Source organism: Lithobates pipiens, unplaced genomic scaffold, assembly GCF_037356315.1.
Source record: "Lithobates pipiens isolate NorthernLeopardFrog02 unplaced genomic scaffold, aLitPip1_a1.2 Scaffold_13, whole genome shotgun sequence".
NCBI classification, from domain to species: Eukaryota; Metazoa; Chordata; class Amphibia; order Anura; family Ranidae; genus Lithobates; species Lithobates pipiens.
Window position 1 is genome coordinate 545170901 of NW_027507718.1, and position 24119 is coordinate 545195019.

The 24119-nt window shown below is 45.3% G+C and overlaps 1 protein-coding gene across 4 annotated transcripts in view; it reads right to left on the minus strand.

Annotated features, from left to right (window-relative positions):
- LOC143975801 (transcription factor COE3-like) overlaps positions 1–24119 on the minus strand; it is a 261364-nt gene that overhangs the window by 152200 nt on the left and 85045 nt on the right. For all 4 annotated transcript variants that reach the window (XM_077478345.1, XM_077478343.1, XM_077478344.1 and 1 more), the window contains exon 2: positions 8849–9005. In XM_077478345.1, coding sequence (XP_077334471.1) covers positions 8849–9005 — 157 coding nt within the window. The remainder of the gene's footprint in view (positions 1–8848; positions 9006–24119) is intronic.

Sequence of the window (24119 nt, forward strand, 5' to 3'; positions counted from 1 at the left end):
ATTCCAGCTATAAATTTGCACATGTTTCATAGTACCGCTCCAATTTCCCCCTCCCCCCAGAGAGGAGTGGCTTAACAAAAAGGGGACATGAGAACAGATGAAAGATAAAATGTATTCTGCTTTGATGTTGCTTTCACCTTTCATACCTTATTTCAGACCAAGTGATGTCATCACTGGGTCTCCATGCTTCTCTATGTAATGGAGGCAGATCATGGCTGGTGGGAGGGACCGGCAAGGTGCTGTGCCTGGGAGCTTTCTGAAAACATCACCGTACCCTGGCCCGAGTACTCCTCTCTGAGCCATTAGCGCTGATGCAAGCAGTGGGCTGGCTCTTGGGAGGAGTTATGCAAATCTCACAATGCCTTGATGGGTGGGTGTCAGTCTGGAGGAGCGGGCATTGCTACGTAGGCTGTATTTCCATGCAGACCACTGTAGACAATGCCCACACGTGATTCTGAGCCTCCATAATTGAAATCCAATGAATGAAAGGGGCAGGGTCAGGGACAGCCAGGCCGGGAAGGAAAGAGCTAGATGATGATTGACAACATCCAGCCAGGTGAGACCAAAAAAAAAACACATCACTTCCTGTCCTAGGGTGACAACGTTCACTCAATGCACTGTATCTATGGAGGAGAAGCGTTGACACCCTAGGACAGAAAGCATGTTAGGACTACATAACACAATCCCCTCTACACTTCTCCAAAGTTCTGTAGTCTACAGAGAATGTTCTTTTAGACTATTTTGCATCTGATTGAACGTTCTTAGTTTTAAGTTTAGACTATTTGTGATTGAATGTTCTCAGGGTATTGTTTTAGGCTTTTTTCTCTTATGGTCAAATGTTCTCAGGATATTGTTTTAGGCTATTTTCCCTTCTGGTCTAATATCCTCGGGATATTTTTTAGGCTATTTTCCCTTCTGGTCTAATATCCTCAGGATATTGTTTTAGGCTATTTTCTCTTATGGTCAAATGTCCTCAGGATATTGTTTTAGGCTATTTTCTCTTATGGTCAAATGTTCTCAGGATATTTTTTTAGGCTTTTTTCTCTTCTGGTCGAATGTTCTCAGTATATTGCTTTAGGCTTTTTCTTCTCTTCTGGTAAAATGTTCTCAGGAAATTTTGTTTTAAGAGATTTTCCCTTCTGGTGTATTGTTCTCATGGTATTGTTTTAGGCTATTTTTCCCTTCTGGTCTAATGTTCTCAGAATATTGTTTTAGGCAATTTTCCTTCCTGGTCTAATGTTCTCAGGATATTGTTTTAGGCAATTTTTCTTTCTGGTCTTTTGTTCTCAGGATATTGTTTTAGGCTATATTCCTTTCTGGTCTATTGTTCTTAGGATATTGTTTTAGGCTGTTTTCCTTTCTGGTCTAATGTCCTCAGGATATTGTTTTAGGCTTTTTTCTCTTCTGGTCAAATGTCCTCAGGATATTGTTTTAAGCGATTTTTCCCTTCTGGTGTATTGTTCTCAGGATATTGTTTTAGGCTACTTTCCCTTCTGGTCTAATGTCCTCAGGATATTGTTTTAGGCTTTTTTCTGTTCTGGTCAAATGTCCTCAGGATATTGTTTTAAGCGATTTTCCCTTCTGGTGTATTCTTCTCAGGATTTTGTTTAAGGCTATTTTACATTCTGGTCTAATGTTCTCAGGATATTGTTTTAGGCTATTTTCCTTTCTGGTCGAATGTTCCCAGGATATTGTTTTATGCTATTTTCCCTTCTGGTCTAATGTTCTTAGGCTATTGTTGTTAAAGTGGATCTTCACCCTTTCGCAGTACATTCGTCTTCTCCATTCCGCCCCCCCCCCCCCCTCCGCAAGACAGGTATCTGTCTTTTTTTATGTTTGTTTATTTACTTTGCTTTTTTTCTATTAAAGGTCTCGGCCTGCCCCCCATGTCCTTCGCCTAGGCGAACAATGGCAGTGCCCCCAGACATGCATATCCCAGGAGGCATCGGGAGCACTATACTAGCTCCATCCACTAAAGGAGCAGGGTAGCGTGCCTAGCGGGATCTGGACCCGGAAGAGCTGGCACCTGTCACAAGGCAACATGACAATGTGAGACCTGTCCAGCAGCTACAGAGAAGAGGATCTCAGCAGGACAATGCTGGATCCCCTGACTGTGTGGGTGTCTATACTGTGCATAACACAGCATAAGGTAAGCAGGGGAAAATAATATTGGTGGGGGGAGGCTGAATTTCCTCTTTATCTAAAAATAATAGCCAAAGAACTTTTAACCAGAAGAGGAAATAGCCTAAAACAATAATCTAACAGCACCGAACCAGAAGAGAAAATGGGCTAAAATAATAACCCAAGGGCATTTGACCAGAAGAGAAAACAGCCTTGAACAACAGTCCAATAACATTTGTTCCACAATAACCAAAAACAATAGCCTAGGAGCATTCAACCAGAAGAAAAAATAGCCATAAAGCAATAACATAAAAACTTTCAACCAGAAGAGAAAATAGCCCAAAATAATAGTTTTCCCTTCTGGTTGAATGTCTAGAAGAGTATTGTTTTAGGTTATTTTGTCTTCTCTTTGAATGTTATTAGTTGTTCTTTAGGCTATTTTCGATTGAATTGTGTTAGGCTATTGTTTTATACTATTTTTCCTACCGGTTGCATGTTCGTGGGCTAGTGTTTTATTGCTGTTTTATCTTCTGGTCAACTGTTCTTGGGCTATTGTTTTAGGCTATTTTCTGGTTGGATGTTGTTAACCAAAAATAATAGCCAAAGAACTTCGAACCAGAAGAAGAAATAGCCTTAAAACAACAGTCTAAGCCCTTGTACACACAGTCTGACAAAATCCGACGGATTTTGTTGTCGGAATGTCAGGCGGCTTTTGGCTGAAACTTGTGCTGCATACACACGATACGACGGGACTACGTTCAGGCTAGTAGCCAATAGCTTTGGTCTAGGAATTTGATCTGAGCATGCGTGGCACTTTGTCCGATCGGATTTCTCTACACACGATCGGACAAAGTCCGATCGGATCATGTTGTCAGAAAGTTTTATAGCCCAGCTCTAAAACTTTGTCCGTCGGATATTCCGACGGAAACAGTCCGATGGAGCACACACACAGTCGGATTATCCGACAACACGGTCCGATCAGACATTTTCCGTCGGAATGTCCGACCGTGTGTACAAGGGCTAACAATATTGAACCAGAAGGGAAACTGGGCTAAAACAACAGCCCAAGCACATTTGACCAGAAGGGAAAATGGCCCTTAGCAACAGTCTGATAACATTTCTCCCGAAATAGCCCAAACAAATGCTCAAGAACATTCAACCAGAAGAGAAAATAGCCATAAAGTAATAACCTAAAAACGTTCAACAAACAGATAAAATAGTTTAAAATAACAGTCTCTTCTCTTTTCAGGTTGAATGTTCATAGGCCATTGCAGGGGTTGGCAACCCTGGTGCCACAAGCCTCTTTTGCCGGCGCTCGACTCCCTCCCCATCAGCCGAGCAGCGCAGGGATTTTCAGAGTTCCCCATGCTGTACCTGCACTGAGGGGGAGGCACTGTGCCCCCACACTGTATGTTATTAGTTGTTTTTGGATACTTTTGATTGAACGTTGATAGGTTATCGATTTTAGGCTTTTTTTCCCTTCTGGTCAAATATTCTCTTAGGACTGAATGTTCTTGGGTTATTAGGGAATGCGACACTCGCCCTGCAAAAAACGACTTAAACATCAGAAAATAACAGTTGCAAGGGTATTATTATTATTCGCAACTTTTGTGCGAATACTCCCAACATTGGCACCACAACTTTTTATAAAGAGAGCCCTATGTGTCTGGTCAATGCTCGGCGCTTATCTTCCTATCTCCTTGCTGAATTCTGACGTTGAGCTCTTTTAATAACAGAGGATCAGCTCTTGTCGAGGGGGTTATGCTCCTGAGCCGCCGCTGTTCCTGGTTGTACGTGTCTTTATTTATTTCTCCTAATTGTAGCCACACATTTGTGGTTTCTCCGGCTCAAGGCAAGAGAATTCAAATATACACACGGATGCCTAGAATGATGCGGAGGCTCAAATCTTTCTTTGTGTATTGATGGGAGTGTTGGCTTGTGAAACTTCTCACATAAAGGGGTGCCAGTATTTGCTTTACAAAGTTTTTTAAAGGGCCGGTCTACCCAAAATGGATATTTCAGTGTTTGGTGTATGATGGACAGTTGAATCACCTGACTGATGCTGTTTCCAAGCTGAAAGTGGAACCTCACCCTAAATGGGAAGTTCCATATTAAATCTTCCCTCCCTCTTCCCCTTCTTTTGGAACTTTTGTTTCAAAACCAGGTACCCAATCCCACTTCCGGTCGGATCACATAGGCAATTTCACAGAAAGTCCCCCGCCCGCAACCTTCTAGGGCATGTTATAGGCTTTTGGACCATTCAAAAAGCACAGTGTGAAGCCACAAGGAGTTACAGCCGGCTTCCCACAGTTAACATGCCGGCACTGAATCCTCCTTCCTTCTTCCCCTTCTTCTTTTGGAACTTTGTTTCAAAACCAGGTACCCAATCCCACTTTCCGGTAGGAACACATAGGCAATTCCACAGAAATCCCCCCCCTCTCCGCCCACAACCTTCTGGGACATGTTATAGGCTGTGGAACCATTCATATACACACGGATGCCTAGAATGATGCGGAGGCTCAAATCTTTCTTTGTGTATTGATGAGAGTGTTGGCTTGTGAAACTTCTCACATAAAGGGGTGCCAGTATTTGCTTTACAAAGTTTTTTAAAGGGCCGGCCTACCCAAAATGGATATTTCAGTGTTTGGTGTATGATGGACAGTTGAATCACCTGACTGATGCTGTTTCCAAGCTGAAAGTGGAATCTCACCCTAAATGGGAAGTTCCTTATTAAATCTTCTCTCCCTCTTCCCCTTTTTTTGGAACTTTTGTTTCAAAACCAGGTACCCAATCCCTCTTCCGGTAGGAACACATAGGCAATTCCACAGAAAGCCCCCCCCCCCTCCGCCCACAACCTTCTGGGACATATTATAGGCTGTGGAACCATTCATATACACACGGATGCCTAGAATGATGCGGAGGCTCAAATCTTTCTTTGTGTATTGATGAGAGTGTTGGCTTGTGAAACTTCTCACATAAAGGGGTGCCAGTATTTGCTTTACAAAAGTTTTAAAGGGCCGGTCTACCCCAAAATGCATATTTCAGTGTTTGGTGTATGATGGACAGTTGAATCACCTGACTGATGCTGTTTCCAAGCTGAAAGTGGAACCTCACCCTAAATGGGAAGTTCCATATTAAATCTTCCCTCCCTCTTCCCCTTCTTTTGGAACTTTTGTTTCAAAACCAGGTACCCAATCCCACTTCCGGTCGGATCACATAGGCAATTCCACAGAAAGTCCCCCGCCCGCAACCTTCTAGGGCATGTTATAGGCTTTTGGACCATTCAAAAAGCACAGTGTGAAGCCACAAGGAGTTACAGCCGGCTTTCCACAGTTAACATGCCGGCACTGAATCCTCCTTCCTTCTTCCCCTTCTTCTTTTGGAACTTTGTTTCAAAACCAGGTACCCAATCCCACTTTCCGGTAGGAACACATAGGCAATTCCACAGAAATCCCCCCCCCCCTCCGCCCACAACCTTCTGGGACATGTTATAGGCTGTGGAACCATTCATATACACACGGATGCCTAGAATGATGCGGAGGCTCAAATCTTTCTTTGTGTATTGATGAGAGTGTTGGCTTGTGAAACTTCTCACATAAAGGGGTGCCAGTATTTGCTTTACAAAGTTTTTTAAAGGGCCGGCCTACCCAAAATGGATATTTCAGTGTTTGGTGTATGATGGACAGTTGAATCACCTGACTGATGCTGTTTCCAAGCTGAAAGTGGAACCTCACCCTAAATGGGAAGTTCCATATTAAATCTTCCCTCCCTCTTCCCCTTCTTTTGGAACTTTTGTTTCAAAACCAGGTACCCAATCCCACTTCCGGTCGGATCACATAGGCAATTCCACAGAAAGTCCCCCGCCCGCAACCTTCTAGGGCATGTGATAGGCTTTTGGACCATTCAAAAAGCACAGTGTGAAGCCACAAGGAGTTACAGCCGGCTTCCCACAGTTAACATGCCGGCACCGAATCCTCCTTCCTTCGTCCCTTTCTTCTTTTGGAACTTTGTTTCAAAACCAGGTGCCCAATCCCACTTCCAGTAGGAACACATAGGCAATTCCACAGAAAGCCCCCCCCCCCCCCCCACCCACAACCTTCTGGGACATGTTATAGGCTGTGGAACCATTCATATACACACGGATGCCTAGAATGATGTGGAGGCTCAAATCTTTCTTCGTGTATTGATGGGAGTGTTGGCTTGTGAAACTTCTCACATAAAGGGGTGCCAGTATTTTCTTTACAAAGATTTAAAGGGCCGTTCTACCCAAAATGGATATTTCAGTGTTTGGTGTATGATGGACAGTTGAATCACCTGACTGATGCTGTTTCCAAGCTGAAAGTGGAACCTCACCCTAAATGATAAGTTCCATATTAAATCTTCCCTCCCTCTTCCCCTTCTTTTGTAACTTTTGTTTCAAAACCAGGTACCCAATCCCTACTTCCGGTCGGATCACATAGGCAATTCCACAGAAAGTCCCCCGCCCGCAACCTTCTAGGGCATGTTATAGGCTGTGGGACCATTCAAAAAGCACAGTGTGAAGCTACAAGGAGTTACAGCCGGCTTCCCACAGTTAACATGCCGGCACCGAATCCTCCTTCCTTCTTCCCCTTCTTCTTTTGGAACTTTGTTTCAAAACCAGGTACCCAATCCCACTTCCGGTAGGAACACATAAGCAAATCCACAGAAAGCCCCCCCCGCCCACAACCTTCTGGGACATGTTATAGGCTGTGGAACCATTCATATACACACGGATGCCTAGAATGATGTGGAGGCTCAAATCTTTCTTCGTGTATTTATGGGAGTGTTAGCTTGTGAAACTTCTCACATAAAGGGGTGCCAGTATTTTCTTTACAAAGATTTAAAGGGCCGTTCTACCCAAAATTGATATTTCAGTGTTTGGTGTATGATGGACAGTTGAATCACCTGACTGATGCTGTTTCCAAGCTGAAAGTGGAACCTCACCCTACATGGTAAGTTCCATATTAAATCTTCCCTCCCTCTTCCCCTTCTTTTGGAACTTTTGTTTCAAAACCAGGTACCCAATCCCTTCTTCCGGTCGGATCACATAGGCAATTCCACAGAAAGTCCCCCGCCCGCAACCTTCTAGGGCATGTTATAGGCTGTGGAACCATTCATATACACACGGATACCTAGAATGATGTGGAGGCTCAAATCTTTCTTCGTGTATTGATGGGAGTGTTGGCTTGTGAAACTTCTCACATAAAGGGGTGCCAGTATTTGCTTTACAAAGTTTTTTAAAGGGCCGGTCTACCCAAAATGGATATTTCAGTGTTTGGTGTATGATGGACAGTTGAATCACCTGACTGATGCTGTTTCCAAGCTGAAAGTGGAACCTCACCCTAAATGGGAAGTTCCATATTAAATCTTCCCTCCCTCTTCCCCTTCTTTTGGAACTTTTGTTTCAAAACCAGGTACCCAATCCCACTTCCGGTTGGATCACGTAGGCAATTCCACAGAAAGTCCCCCGCCCGCAACCTTCTAGGGCATGTTATAGGCTTTTGGACCATTCAAAAAGCACAGTGTGAAGCCACAAGGAGTTACAGCCGGCTTCCCACAGTTAACATGCCGGCACCGAATCCTCCTTCCTTCTTCTCCTTCTTCTTTTGGAACTTTGTTTCAAAACCAGGTACCCAATCCCACTTTCCGGTAGGAGCACATAGGCAATTCCACAGAAGAGCTTCTCCCGCACCCCTTTCCAATCCCAGAAAAGCATCAGATTCCCAAACTTCAACCTAAGCTTCGCCCACGCTGAACCCTCTGTCCAAATTTCCTGACCTAAGGCTTTAACCCCTTACCAGAGCAAAGTCCCCCACACCCTCCATCTTAATGACCAATGAGAGTGAGCCTATGCACTGTTAAAGGCACTCTCATTGGTCATTAAGATGGAGGGTGTGGGGGACTTTGCTCTGGGGAGGGGTTAAAGCCTTAGGTCAGGAAAGTTAAACACTTTCAAACATACAGAGCAGACTTTATGAGCAACAAAAGTTTACAGGTTCACTTCAAAGCCATCATATTGTCTGCAAGAATACGAAAGGGTGTGGATTCAATTCTGGAGTAAAGGATTCTTAACATTTTATTTCTGTTCATGTTTTTAGTAGCATAAAATGCGTTGAATATAAATTTATTTTAGTTCTTTATATTCATTACAGGAAACAATATTTCCCTTTAATATTAGTCACTCAATACAGTTAGAAAACGGGTCAAGAGACTGAACACTTTTTCAAAATACCGCCCTCTAAAAAACGCTGTCTTACGAAAAATGCAAAGGGTGGAGTGGGAACACCTCAAGGCCGGTCAGAAGGATGGTTACATTTGCAAGACAACCGTCTTACTAAATATGCCACAGTTGGATTGAGAACACCTCAAAGTGGGTGGGAACATCCATGACCTCAAGGCGAGCCTTGAAGGAGCAGAGCCGTGCTCCTTCAAGGCCGTGATAGGAGGATCTTGGCCATGAAACGCCTCAGAGATAAAAGAAGCATGCTGGTAACTCAGCTTATCAAACTACATCAACAAGTGAAATATCACTTTTTGCAAGATTGCCCGTTTTTAGGGGATAATACAGATCATATTAATGCAACACTGTGATTCTTGAGGCTCAGTATGAGCTTGAAGACTGCAGTCTCAGAAGATATTTTTCACTGGAGTCATTTTGATCACCTCACATTTCATTGTGACTTTGAGTAAATGAAACATGCCTTACTTTGTCTTTTTCTACAAAGTCGATGTAGGATGTCCTCTCGATCTCCACCGGCTGCCCTTGACGGTCGTAGAGTGCAAGAACGAAGTGGAAGAAGTTGGATTTTCTGAGGTTGGAGGGTGGCTGCTTCTCAAAGTGGGCCCTGGACAGACCAATCCCGCTGTGAGAGAGAGAGATGGAGCATCATGTGAGGACATGGAGCAGAATCAGAGACATGGACATCAGGTAAAGACAAGGAGGAGCGTCATGGACACGGACACCAGGTAAGGACGGGAAGCTGAGTCAGAGACATGGACACCAGGTAAGGACATGGAGCTGAGTCAGAGACATGGACACCAGGTAAGGACATGGAGCTGAGTCAGAGACATGGACACCAGGTAAGGACATGGAGCTGAGTCAGAGACATTGAGCAGATTCAGAGACATGGAGCAGATTCAGAGACATGGAGCAGAATCAGAGACATGGAGCAGATTCAGAGATATGGACACCAAGTGAGGACATAGGGCAGTCAGAGACATTGACATCAGTTGAGGACATAGGACAGTCAGACACATAGATCAGAGTCACAGACATGGACACCAAGTGAGGACATATGGCAGAGTCAGAGACATGAACAGGTGAGGACATGAAGCGAAGTCAGAGACACAGACACCAAATGAGGACATGGAACAGGGTCAGAGACATGGGCACTAGGAAAGGACACTGAGCAAAGTCAGAGACACAAACACGGGTGAAGACATAGAGCACTCTATAAGATATGGAGTAGATTCAGAAACATGGAACAGAGTCAGAAACCTGAAGACCAGGTGAAAACATGGAGCAGAGTCAGAGAAGTGAACACTAGGTGAGGACATGGACACCAGGTTAGAACATGGAGTAGAGTCAATGTCTCTGACTCTACTCCATGTCTTCACCTAGTGTACGTGTCTCTGGCTATACTCCATGTCCTCACCTAGTGTTCACTTCTATGACTCTACTCCATGTCCTCACCTAGTGTTCACTTCTCTGACTCTACTCCATGTCCTCACCTAGTGTTCACTTCTCTGACTCTACTCCATGTTCTCACCTAGTGTTCACTTCTCTGACTCTACTCCATGTCCTCACCCAGTGTTCACTTCTCTGACTCTACTCCATGTCCTCACCTAGTGTTCACTTCTCTGACTCTACTCCATGTCCTCACCTAGTGTTCACTTCTCTGACTCTACTCCATGTCCTCACCTAGTGTTCACTTCTCTGACTCTACTCCATGTCCTCACCTAGTGTTCACTTCTCTGACTCTACTCCATGTTCTCACCTAGTGTTCACTTCTCTGACTCTACTCCATGTCCTCACCTAGTGTTCACTTCTCTGACTCTACTCCATGTCCTCACCTAGTGTTCACTTCTCTGACTCTACTCCATGTCCTCACCTAGTGTTCACTTCTCTGACTCTACTCCATGTTCTCACCTGGTGTCCGAAACATGGGCACTAGGTAAGGACATAGAGTAGAGTCAGAGACATGGCCACCAGGTGAAAACATGGAGCAAAGTCAGAGACAAATATGAGTTTGAAATATATTCTCCCCAGCTAGGTAGTAGTATATGTGCCTGGACACTTAGAGAGTCAGAGACATGGACTCCAGGTGAAGACATGGAGCAGAGTCAGAGACATGGACTCCAGGCTCCAAGACATGGAGCAGAGACATGGACACCAAGTAAAGACATGGAGCAGAGTCAGAGACATAAACACCAAGTAAAGATATGGGGCAGAGTAAGTGACACGGAGAGCAGGTGAGGACATGGCCTCCATCCAAGTGAGGACATGCAACATTGGCTCTGCTCCATGTCCTTATTTGGTGTTAATCTCACTTAAAAACACGGACACCGGGGAGGACCAACTAAGCAGAGAGGAAACACTAAACAATGTGGAGTATTTACTAATAGAGATTTTTTTTTTTATTGCTGCGATTGTCAAACCCCGTTTTAGTTAACGTTGACCCATTTTAAATGCATTTTTAAACAATTTTTGCAATTTTGAATCAACCTCTTTGTTACTGTTCCTTTATTGGCCCTAGTATATGAATGGGGACCTTGGATTGTGGGCTCCTTGAGGGTAGGGACCGGTGTGCAATGTACAGGGATAGGGACAATTGTAGACACTCCCTCAAGTTGTACTGGTGTCTTTATTCAACCTTACTAACTATGTAAAAGCGATTTGAATCCCCCCCAAAAAAAAAACAGTGGAATAGAAGGAGTCGTGACACCAACTACCTCTATGGAAATTTATTGGTAGATTTAACTAGCTGCCTTCATAAGGTTTCTCTGCTTTTTATATAGACTTGAATTGAAATGTACCCGATGCACAACATGTATGACTATTGACGTTACATCAAACAATGCAGAGGTAAGTGTACAAGCCATCAAATACAGAGGTAAGTGTACATGTCATCGAATACAGAGGTAAGTGTACAAGCCATCAAATACAGAGGTAAGTGTACATGTCGTCGAATACAGAGGTAAGTGTACATGCCATCAAATACAGAGGTAAGTGTACATGCCATCAAATACAGAGGTAAGTGTACATGCGATCCAATACAGAAGTGTAAATGTGAACTGACTTTGCACACAGTGAAAGGACTGACATCACATGAAAATAATTCCTGACCGTCACTAGTATATTATATACGCACATCTGTCTGGGTGTTTCCAGAAAGGGCTACAATTACCGATCCAAATGAAAACAACATGTTGTTAAACTATAAGTGATCTACACCCTCTTCTCTCACCGAAAAAAATAAAAATAAAAAAAAAGCAGCACAAAGCATTATGGTCTTGCTGCGCTGGGGTCCCGGGTTTAGCTCCCGCAAGGGTATCATCGAAGGAGACCTTCTCAGGGAAAGCCATATGAGTACATGAATTACATCCTCACCAGACTGACTCCAGAGGACATTAGAGCGTAAGCTCTTCTGGTTCATAGACTGATATGACTGGCTCAGTGTACTCTGTAGAGCACTGCGGTATATGTCAGAGCTATATAAATGCATAATAATAATGGCGTGTGACTGTGTGGGGACATTAGAGTGTACTTTTTTTTTTTTTTTTTTAAATCATACACAAAAATAATCAACTAAACAAAAACAAGCATGCTTACATCATCAATTAAAGAAAACCATTTCCTGACAAGATATATTAAGAAACATATTTTATTGACAACAAAAAAAAAAAGAGACTACAAACCCCAAACCTCAACTTAAACACAATCCAGGCTAAGAAACATTTTGAGATTTAATCGTCATCAGGATGCGATTCCAAAACCCCCCCATTAATCCCTCCCCCCACATTATTCACCCCAACTTCCACATCATTCACCTTGCATTCTGCACCAGCTAACCTCATTCCCTCCCCCCTCCCCCCCCCCACCACCATCATCCAATTCATCCCTCATTCCACCTCTCGGTGTCTGCTGACCTCCAGCCCCACTTCTGTCACGCCGAGGAGGAGGGGTTGGCACCACCATACATTCTGGTCCATCACCCTCCACTGCCTTCACTACTCTAGGAAAAACAATAGGTGCGAACACAGACTTGACAACCACACTTTCTGACGCTGACTGGGAGACCACAGACTGAGGGGGGACACTGACACCACAGACGTCCTCACAGACACAGATTCTGATGGGGCAGGGACACTAGGATCCCCTGGTACAACCTCTGCCAACCCAGGTTCTTCTCTATCTGGACGGAAGAATTCCTCCACTAGCTCTGGTTTATTGTGCAAAGCCTCAGGGCACCGGCTATAAGGGTGACCAACCTTATCCCATAGGTTATATTTAATGATGTTACAGTCCCTTGCCAGATGCCCCAGTTCCTGGCACAAAAAGCACTTCTGTCCTGGACATTTAGAGGAGAAATGTCCCTTGACTCCACATTTATGGCACACCTTAGGTAGATCAGGATAGAAGACAGTAATCCTATCTCCTAGATTGTAAGCTCTAACGAGCAGGGCCCTCTGATTCCCCTTGTCTTGAATTGTATTTTATTGTAATGTCTACCCCAATGTTGTAAAGCGCTGTGTAAACTGTCGGCGCTATATAAATCCTGTATAATAATAATAATAATCTCTACCAATAAAGATAGAGGAGGGCAAACGCTGGACCACATTCCCACACACACTCAACCTCATTGACACTGACCACCCACCTGGGCAGATTCCTCTATCCTCAATCTTTTTTAGGGGACACAACGTTTCCCCAAACTTCCTCAACCAGACCATAAATCCTTGGGGGGGTATAGACTCTTTCCTTGTCAGGATAGTCATTCTTAATCAAGGGCTGTCGTGAGACAATTTTGGGGACAAGCCCCTTCCAGTTCGGCTGGCCCCTATATGCATGCTTAAACCGCTCCCAAAACAGATCCAGCAATTCTGGATGCACAAATGACAAATCATATTCAAAGGAACCAGCTGGACTGATAAGAGCATAAATATCCTCCGCCTTAAATCCCATGGGTAGGACCTTATCCACAAACCTCCCTCCTGATAGGTGGAATATCTCCTCCTTCCCACCTGAGCTGTACCACATTCCTGCGTTTAATGGAAGGTGCATTAGGTCATCAAGGTTAGAAAAAACACCGGATGGTCCTCCTGCTCTGCAGTTTCAATGTTCATGTGACATTCCTGCTCTGCACTGTTAGTGTCCATGTGGGACTCCTTACAGCCAGCTCCTCCTGCATTCCCTGCTGATTGTAACGATCTGTTGGCAGGTGAAAGTCCTCCACACATTGAGAGAGATTTTCAGCAAGCACTCCATTATCATGATCCCCATCTGATGAGTCGGTGCCGCTCAAGGGAGATTCCATTTCTGTAATGGCCTGCAGCAATCCGCCATTTACCTCAAACTCCTCCTGAGATGACCCAGGCTGCTGGGGAGGGAGGGGGGCAGATACTGACTCAGACATGACAGATCCTGAGACAGGGGTAGTACTGGGGCCACCATGTGAAGCCACTTCCTTACCCCCCATCCATACTGTCGCTGTTGCTCTGGTATCCACCCTCTGGCTGGTACTGGCACAGGCACTTTCCTTCATCTGTTGGAATCTCTCCTCATTCTCACACTTTTCTCTGAACACAACACTTATCTCCTTCAGAGAGGTGACCAACTTCTGCTTTTTCAATGCTTCTTCCAGAGACTTTAGCTTGGAGACTTCCCTCTTACTGTTTCCAGACTTACTGTGCAGGGATTTCTTTGTCCTGAGATCCTCTTTCATGACAGCAAGTTTCTGTTCCTCTTTAGCAATGCGGCAAACTCTGTCCCCCACTCTATCCTGGAAGACTGGTAAGGACCCCTCTCTCATGCATAGGGACAGGCCCAGGATCCACTGCAGCTTGAGCACATGGAGTAGGCCTCAGTGCCTCTGGAGAGTCTCCACCTTCGTCTTCCTCAATATGGCCCATGCTTGCCTGGGAAAAGCCTGCATGAGAGGCCCCAGGCTTGCTGCTTCTCTCAGCTGAAATCACAGCAGAGTGAGCCAACAGCACCCGGCAGAACAGTAGCACCTGGTGGAGAAGTTCCTCTTGTGCAGAGACTGTTGTGATTAGCTCAGTGTTCTCTGTACAGCACTGCGGTATATGTCGGAGCTATATAAATTCATAATAACATATTTATTTTACACTTTAAAATTAAAACTCCTTCCAAATGTAATATTTGTTTTTTTGGTAGATGCTGGAGAGCTACCCCCTCCCCCCCCCCCTTCCCCGACTAACTCTTGGGACACTACTGGTGAGATCTGCATTAAGTTGCTTGGCTCTGTACACCTTGTGTGCCCATTATGTGGGGTTCCCACCATCCCTGTGCTGAATTTTCAGGTCTGTATAGCTGCTTTGTCCATTATGAGGGGTTCCCACCATCCCTATGCTGAGTTCCCAGGTCTATACAGCTACTGTGCCTAATATGAGGGCCTCCCGCCATCCCTGTGCTGAGTTCCTGGGTCTGTACACCTGCTGTGCCAATTATGAGGGGTCCCCACCATCCCTGAGTTCCTGAGTCTGTAAACCCACTGTGCCCATTATGAGGGGTTCCCACCATCCCTATGCTGAGTTCCTGGGTCTGTAAATCTGCTGTGCCAATTATGAGGGGTTCCGACCATCCCTGTGCTGAGTTCCCTGGTTTGTACACCTGCTGTGCCAATTATGAGGGGTTCCCACCATCCCTGTGCTGAGTTCCTGGGTCTGTAAAACCACTGGGTCCCTTATGAGGGGTTCCCACCATCCCTGTGCTGAATTTCCAGGTCTGTATAGCTGCTGCGCCCAGTATGAGGGGTTACCACCTTCCCTGTGCTGAGTTCCTAGGTCTGTACACCTACTGTGCCCATTATGAGGGGCTCCCACCATCCTTGTGCTGAGTTCCCAGGTCTGTACACCTACTGTACCCATTATAAGGGGTTCCCACCATCCCTGTGCTGAGTTCCCGGGTCTGTAAACCCACTGTGCCCAGTAAACAACCTCCATAGAAATCCTTACAAAAATCACTGGCAAGCATAAATCATCCGCCCTAGGTCAGGGATTGGATTCTCTTGGCGGCAGTTGAGTCTTATGCACTGAGAGACACTTGCCATGAATGATCTCTCCATAGTAATCAGCAGGAGGACTTTCTCCATATCAGACAGAATTATCTGTGCACTGATTACAGAGAAGCCACTCTGACAGAGAGTGAGTTCTGTGGTATCATCATCTCCATTGGGGCTTATTAATAAAGAGAGCAACGGGATGCATAATGTACCCACCCACCCAATCAGCATCATTCTTTCATGCATCTGCTGCTGATAACTGCACTGTTCAAAATTAAAGCGGAACTCAAGCTGCCATGCTTAGGGCTGTTTTCTATTTTTTAAATGCTTCATTTGTACCTTAGTGTGGCAGCTGCGACACATGCTTTTCGCAGGGCCGGATTAAGAGCATCATGTGCTTGGTGCTGAGGATTTTGATGGACCTTTTACTGGTCACCCTTCTGCTTTCCAGGAGCCTGTGCTGGCATGCGCCCAAACTCAAAAGTGCGCAGCCGCACAGGCATAACACTAGGGAAGTCTGGCATTTGATTTTGCCAAGTTTCTGTAAGGGCCGTGCATTGGCGTGCACTCTGAGCTGAAAGAGTGCAGCTGCGCAGGCCTAACACTATGGAAGCCCCAGACTTCTGTAAGAGCCCTGCATTGGCGTACCCCAGGCTTCTGTTAGGACTGCTCATGTAGTGCCCATTATCAATCCCACCACCCTGCCCAGGCGGTGCATGTGGAATGCAGGGCCTGTCAGGGGAGATCTCTTCCCGTTGGCCCTTTGCTTTCCATGAGAAGTCTGTCCTTTTTGGGTGGCTGGGCCTATATTAAGGTAGGGGCCTGGAGCTGCAGCTCCAATAGCCCCATACGTTAATCCAGCCCTGGCTTTTCATACCACAATGGAAAGTGCTTAATCCAACATGCTGGATTTTGTTGAGAAAAATGAAACAGATGATGGCACAATCATATGTGCCATATTCATTTTTCGACAGAACATTCAGTTTGTAACAGGTCTATGGTCGGCCTAAGCCCCTAGCTTTGGGGGGGGGGGGGGGGGGTTTGGTTGGGTTGGAATTAAGCCTCATTTAAGGGAGGTCTTATTCTGTTCTTATTGTTGGATGACAAATGTGGCTATTAAGGCTCTCCCTCTGGTAACTATAACTTTCACCATCAAGAATCTTTCACTGTTAAGGATGCTACAACACTGTTCGTATTTGCTGAAAAAATTTACCAGTTTGTTGGATTTATATTAAGAACACAATATGTTTCCATGTTCGCTATGTGAGGACCTCCAAGAGGTGGAAATTGAGTCTATTTGTTTATCAAATAGGCTCAGAGATTATGAGTTATGGAGTGGGCTCAGAAGTTATCCGTTATGACATGGTTTTAGATTTTATTGGTTATGGAGTGGACTCAGAGGTTATCGATTATGGAGTGGGCTCAGGGGTTATCAGTTATGAAGTGGGCTCAGAGGTTATCGGTCACGGAGTGGGCTCGGAGGTTATCAGTCACGGAGTGGGCTCGGAGGTTATCGGTTACGGAGTGGGTTCAGAGGTTATAGGGTGGGCTCAGAGGTTATTGGTTATGAAGTAGGCTCAGGGGTTATTGGTTATGAAGTGGGCTCAGGGGTTATCGGTTATGAAGTGGGCTCAGGGGTTATCAGTTATGAAGTGGGCTCAGGGGTTATCGGTTATGAAGTGGGCTCAGGGGTTATCGGTTATGAAGTGGGCTCAGGGGTTATCGGTTATGAAGTGGGCTCAGGGGTTATTGGTTATGGAGTGGGCTCAGGGGTTATTGGTTATGGAGTGGGCTCAGGGGTTATCGGTTATGAAGTGGGCTCAGGGGTTATCGGTTATGAAGTGGGCTCAGGGGTTATCGGTTATGAAGTGGGCTCAGTGGTTATCGGTTATGAAGTGGGCTCAGGGGTTATCGGTTATGAAGTGGGCTCAGGGGTTATCGGTTATGAAGTGGGCTCAGGGGTTATCGGTTATGAAGTAGGCTCAGGGGTTATTGGTTATGAAGTGGGCTCAGGGGTTATCGGTTATGAAGTGGGCTCAGGGGTTATCGGTTATGAAGTGGGCTCAGGGGTTATCGGTTATGAAGTGGGCTCAGGGGTTATCGGTAATGAAGTGGGCTCAGAGGTTATCGGTTATGAAGTGTGCTCAGGGGTTATCGGTTATGAAGTGGGCTCAGAGGTTATCGGTTATGAAGTGGGCTCAGGGGTTATCGGTTATGAAGTGGGCTCAGAGGTTATCGGTTATGAAGTGGGCTCAGGGGTTATCGGTTATGAAGTGGGCTCAGAGGTTATCGGTCACGGAGTGGGTTCAGAGGTTATAGGGTGGGCTCAGAGGTTATTGGTTATGAAGTGGGCTCAGGGGTTATCGGTTATGGAGTGGGCTCAGGTTATTAGTTATGAAGTGGGCTTAGAGTGGTGGTGAAGACCAGTCTGATTTTGTCCCGTTAGAGGTCCATCTTTGAAGGATTCTACAGCACTGTTCACAGTAATAGGAATTCAACAAAGCGGTCAATTTTGTGTACAATAGTTTACCATGTTCCCTTTGCAAAGACTTCCACGAGGTGGAGAGTGAGGTTATTGTTTATGGAGGGCGCTCAAAGGTTATTGGTTATGGAGTGGGCTAAGAGGTTATTTGCTAAGGGGTGGGCTCAGAGGTTATTCATTATGGCGTGGGCTCAAGGATTATTGGCTGTGAAGTGGGCTCAGAGGTTATTGGTTATGAAGTGGGCTCAGAGGTTATTGGTTATGAAGTGGACTCAGGGGTTATTGGTTATGGGGTGGGCTCAGGGGTTATTGGTTATGGAGTGAGCTCAGAGGTTATTGGTTACAGAGTGGGCTCAAAGGTTATTGGTTACGGGGAGGGCTCAGCGGTTATTCATTATGGCGTGGGCTCAAGGATTATTGGCTGTGAAGTGGGCTCAGAGGTTATTGGTTATGAAGTGGACTCAGGGGTTATTGGTTACGGGGAGGGCTCAGATGTTATTGGTTATGGAGTGGGCTCAGAGGTTATTGGTTGTGTGATGGGCTCAGAGGTTATTGGTTATGGGGTGGGCTCAGAGGTTATTGGTTTTGGAGTGGGCTCAGAGGTTATTGGTTATGGGGTGGGCTCAGAGATTATTGGTTATGAAGTGGGCTCAGAGGTTATTGGTTATAAAGTGGGCTCAGAAGTTATAGGATATGTAGTTGGCTCAGAGGTTATTGGTTCTAAAGTGGGCTCAGAGGTTATTGGTTATAAAGTGGGCTCAGAAGTTATAGGATATGTAGTTGGCTCAGAGGTTATTGGTTATGGTGTCGACTCAGAGGTTATCTCTTATGGAGAGGGCTCAGGTTATTAGTTATGGAGTGTGCTTAGAGTGGTGGTGAAGACTAGTCTGATTTTGTCCCGTTGGAGGTCCATCTGTGAAGGATGCTACAGCACTGTTCACATTAATAGGAATTCAACAAAGTGGTCAATTTTTTTCATAAAGAGTACAGTAGTTTACCATGCTCCCTTTGCAAAGACTTCTAAGAGGTGGAGGGTGAGGTTATTGACTATTGAGGGGGCTCAGAGGTTATTGGTTATGAAGTGGGCTCAGAAGTTATTGGTTATGAAGTGGGCTCAGGGGTTATTTGCTAAGGGGTTGGCTCAGAGGTTATTGGTTACGGAGTGGGCTCAGAGGTTATTGGTTACGGAGTGGGCTCAAATGTTATCGGTTATGAAGTGGGCTCAGAGGTTATTGGCTATGGAGTGGGCTTAGAGGTTGTTGATTATGAAGTGGGCTCAGAGTGGTGGTGCCGACTAGTCTGACTTTGTCATGTTGAAGGTCTATCAGATTCCTGTAGGATACGGGATACTATTTTAGCAGCAATTGTAACGGCCCTGAGTACAGTGCCTTGAAAAAAGTATTCATACCCCTTGAAATTGTCCACATTTTGCATTGGAACAACCTATCAATCTATCCAATCAAGAGCCGGGACCACGTGGAGAGAGGGACATCGCGTCTCCACTGACTGAAATACGGGGCTCAGGTAAGTAAAACGGGGGAGGGTTTTTTTTTGCTGGCTGTCGGTCACTGCCAGGTGTTTTTTCACCTTAATGCATAGGTGATGCATGAGGGTTTACAACCCATTTAACCTCATTATAAATAAAGCTGTTCTGTGAAGCCCTCAAATGTTTGTTAGAGAACCTTAGTGAAGAAACAACACCATGAAGGACAAGGAACACACCAGACAGGTCAGTGATAAAGTTGTGTAGAAGTATTAAGCAGGGTTAGGTTATAAAAAAATATCCCAAGCTTTGAACATCTCACGGAGCTCTGTTCAATCCATCATCTGAAAATGGAAAGAGTATGGGCACAACTGCAAACCTACAAAGACATGGCCGTCCACCTAAACTGAGCGGGCCGGACAAGGAGAGCATTCATCAGAGAACAGCCAAGAGGTCCATGGTGACTCTGGAGGAGCTGCAGAGATCTACAACTCAGGCACTCCACAAATCTGCCCTTTATGGAAGAGTGGCAAGAAGAAAGACATTGTTGAAAGAAAGTCATAAGAAGTCCCATTTTTAGTTTGTGAAAAGCCATGTGGGGGACACAGCAAACATGTGGAAGAAGGTGATCTGGTCAGATGAGACCAAAATGTAACTTTTTGGCCTGAAAGCAAAACGCTATGTGTGGCGAAAAACTAACACTGCCCATCACCCTGAACACACCACCCCCACGAGAAACATGGTGGTGGCAGCATCATGTGGTGGGGATGTTTTTCTTCAACAGGCACAGGGAAGCTGGTCAGAGTTGATGGGAAGATGGATGGAGCCAAATACAGGACAATCTTAGAAGAAAACCTGTTTAGAGTCTGGAAAAGACTTGAGACCGGGGCGGAGGTTCACCTTCCAGCAGGACAACGACCCGAAACATCCAGCCAGAGCTACAATGGAATGGTTTACATCAAAGCATATTCATGTGTTAGAATGGCCCAGTCACAGTCCAGACCTAAATCCAATTAAGAATCTGTGGCAAGACTTGAAAATTGCTGTTCACAGACGCTCTCCATCCAATCTGACAGAGCTTGAACTATTCTGCAAAGAAGAATGAGCAAAAATGTCCCTCTCTAGATGTGCAAAGCTGGTAGAGACATCCCCAAAAAGACTTGCAGCTGTAATTGCAGCGAAAGGGGGTTCTACAAAGTATTGACTCCGGGGGGCGCCATACAAATGCCCCTCCACACTTTTCACATATTTATTTGTAAAGAAATTTGAAAAACATTTATCATTTCCCTCCCACTTCACAATTATGTACCACTTTGTGTTGATCTATCACATAAAATCCCAATAAAATACATTTACATTTTTGGTTGTAACATGACAAAATGTGGAAAAGTTCAAGGGGTATGAAGACTTTTTTAAGGCACTGTAGGTGGGATATTTTAAAAGAGGTGGAGAGCTCCAGCTAGCATGGTTGGGAAGACACTGATTGGTCTTGGGCTTGAGTTCTCCAACAGGGACCAAAAATAATGCCGCGTACACATGACCGGACTTATTGACAGCAAAATTCGATCTTGTGTGGGCTCCATCGGACCTTTGCTTGCCAAAAATCTGGCGGACTTTAGAAATAGAACATGTTTTAAGTTTTTCCACCGGAACTCCGCCGGACCGAGAAATCCATTTGTGTGTGTGCTGGTCCGATGGACAAAAACCGACGCAAGGGCAGCTATTGGCTACTGGCTATGAACTTCCTTATTCTAGTCCGGTCGTACGTCATCACGTTCGAATCCGTCGGACTTTGGTGTGATTGTGTGTGGCCAAGTCCGTTCATTCGGAAAGTCCGTCGCACCTAGTCCCTCGAAAAGTCCGGTCGTGTGTATACGCCATAAGAGAACACTTATGAGTTCCGGGGGAAATGACTTTGGATAGTCCCGGAGTCCTGAGTTTGGGGAAATTATTTCAGATCGTCCTTAATTGAATAATGTGAGTTCAGCCATATCTGCTCTGCAGAAGTGGTTATTTCTTGCAATCCAAGATGGCGCACAAATAAACTAAACACAACAACAACAAAAAATAAAAATATATATACTAAAAAGTGCACAGGGTCTAGCTACTGTACCGTCTAATTTAACCCTTCCCTTGGTTCCTACTTAATTATAATTAAAAGTGAATTCAACGTCTTGCATGTGGAACTTTTTTTTACTCCATAATGGTTGTTGCATCCTTTATTTTATTCCATGTTTTGCATATGTGTCTTATATTCAGTGCAGCTACAATTTCTAACTCACTGTTGGTCTGGAAAGGATGAATCACTGATATTTTGTACTGCATTCCTCTTTGTTTTATCTGGTTACTATAAATCAGTCATTTGTAATGGATGCTGAATTCATAAAAACTTATTTTTATTTTTTTTAAAAGGTGCACAGGATATGTCACTGTCCTCTTCCTGAAAATACCCTGACAAGGGCAAGGACACTCTGGTCCACGCAACCAAAAGATCTGGAAGACCTCTCTCTTTGTGGCTACCTGAAGCCAATTAGTGGATGAGGGCTCAACCGAAGAGAGGCCCCCAAGGCAGGGGAAGAAGGAACCTGATGGCCACTCATCATCTTCCTAGACTTTAGATCAGTCCCGAAAACTCACACCCTACTATCCTGTTGGAAGAACACTCTGGTCCCCTCAACTAAAGACTCTGAAAGACCTCTCTCTTTGTGGCTACCTGAAGCCAACCACTGAGTACTGGGCAGGGGCTCAACTGGAGAGAGGCCCCCCAAGGCAGGGGAAGAAGGAACATGATAGCCACTCATTATCTTCCTAGACGTTAGAGCAGTCCCGAAAACTCACACCCTACTATCCTGTTGCAAGGACACTTTGGTCCCCTCAACTAAAGACTCTGACAGACCTCTCTCTTTGTGGCTACCTGAAGCCAACCACTGAGTACTGGGTAGGGGTACACCTGGAGAGAGGCCCCGCCCAAGGCAGGGGAAGAAGGAACCTGATGGCTAGGGATGAGCTCGGTGTTCGACTCGAACGCATGTTCAACTCGTACATCAGCCGTTCGTCTTCTTCGGCGAATTCAGAACTTTGAGGACCGTTCGCACCAAATTCGTGTGGCACGAACGGCCCACAATGCACTACGCCATCGCAGTGCATTGCTGGCTCGTGATTGTCTAAGCATGCACTGTGACCCCCGCATGCTTGGCCAATCACAGCGCCGGCAGCAAGGAGAGCCATAATTGGCCACAGGCAGGATTCCTGTGGCCAATTATAGCTCAGGGGGTTTAGTAAACGCCCCACACTATATAAGGCCGCCAGCGCGGCAGCCTTGTGTAGTGTGTTCCGGCGTGCAAGGAAAGAGCTAGATGGGCAGGAACAGTGTGTTCTTTTCTCGGGCATCTTAACATTAAAGTGGTGTTGTCTGCCTCCAGCACAGTATACACCTGTATCTACCCTTTATTGCTGTTTTCCTCTAATACAGGCATCTGCAGGAGTTAGTGGGTGCTGTGTGCCTCCAGCACAGTATACACCTGTATCTACCCTTTATTGCTGGTGTTCTATAATACAGCCATCTGCAGGAGTTAGTGGGTGTTGTGTGCCTCCAGCACAGCACAATATACACCTGTATCTACCCTTTATTGCTGGTGTTCTCTAATACAGGCATCTGCAGGAGTTAAAGTGGGTGTTGTGTGCCTCCAGCACAGTATACACCTGAAGATACCCCTTATTGCTGGTGTTGTCTGTTGCATATCTTGCATTTTAGCCTTTAAAATTAGCACTTTTGATTTTGAACGTTCGAGTCCCATATACTTTAATAGGATTCTAAAGTTCGTACGAATTTTCAGTCCGTTCAAAGCTTCTGGTGCGAACCGAACCGGGGGGTGTTCGGCTCGTCCCTACTGATGGCAACTCAACATCTTCCTAGACTTCAGAGTAGTCCCAAAGACCCACACCCTACTATCCTGTGGCAAGGACACTCCCGTCCACTCAAAGACTCTGGTAGACCTCTCTCTTTGTGGGTACCTGATGCCAACCACAGAGTACTGGGTGAAAGCTCAACTGAAGAGAGACCCCCAAGGAAGGAACCTGATGGGCACTTATCTCCATAGAATTCAGAGTGGCCCCCAATATCCATGCCCTACTATTCTGTTGAGTGAAAAATAAACGCAAACATGTGGAGGGGAAAAAAGTACCAATATGCTACATAATGGCTAGACCTTGCAGACCTAGTGACAAAAACCTCCCAGCTCTTGGCCAAAAGGCCCAGCCTATGAGGTGAGGAGGAGAAAAAAGCTTGCAGTGTTGTGGCCTAACTTATAATAAGTCTAGTTTACTTAAGGATAAACTGGTTCATAGTCATTTAACGTCGCAGGTAGGATCTACACGTAGAGGAACTTTTCCATGTGGAAGATGTGAGTTTTGTAGCTTATTAATGAATACCACAGAGGGGACTCTCCCCAATGGTCAGCTGTACAGACCGAATTTCTGTGTAACTTGTAAAACCATAGGGGTGGTTTACCTTATGAAATGTGAGTGTCAAGCCTTTTATATAGGCAAGACAAAAAGGCCTTTTTTCCATCGTATAAGGGACCACGTTTCCCTTTTAAATAAGAAGAAGATGGAAACTCCAATCGGTAGACACATGGGATTATACCATTCTTTTGATAGTTCTAAAATGAAGTTTTTTGCTCTTGAATATGTTCCTGATTTTGACAGGGGGGGGAGAAATTGACAAAATTCTACTTCAACGAGAATCAAAGTGGATTTATACCCAGGC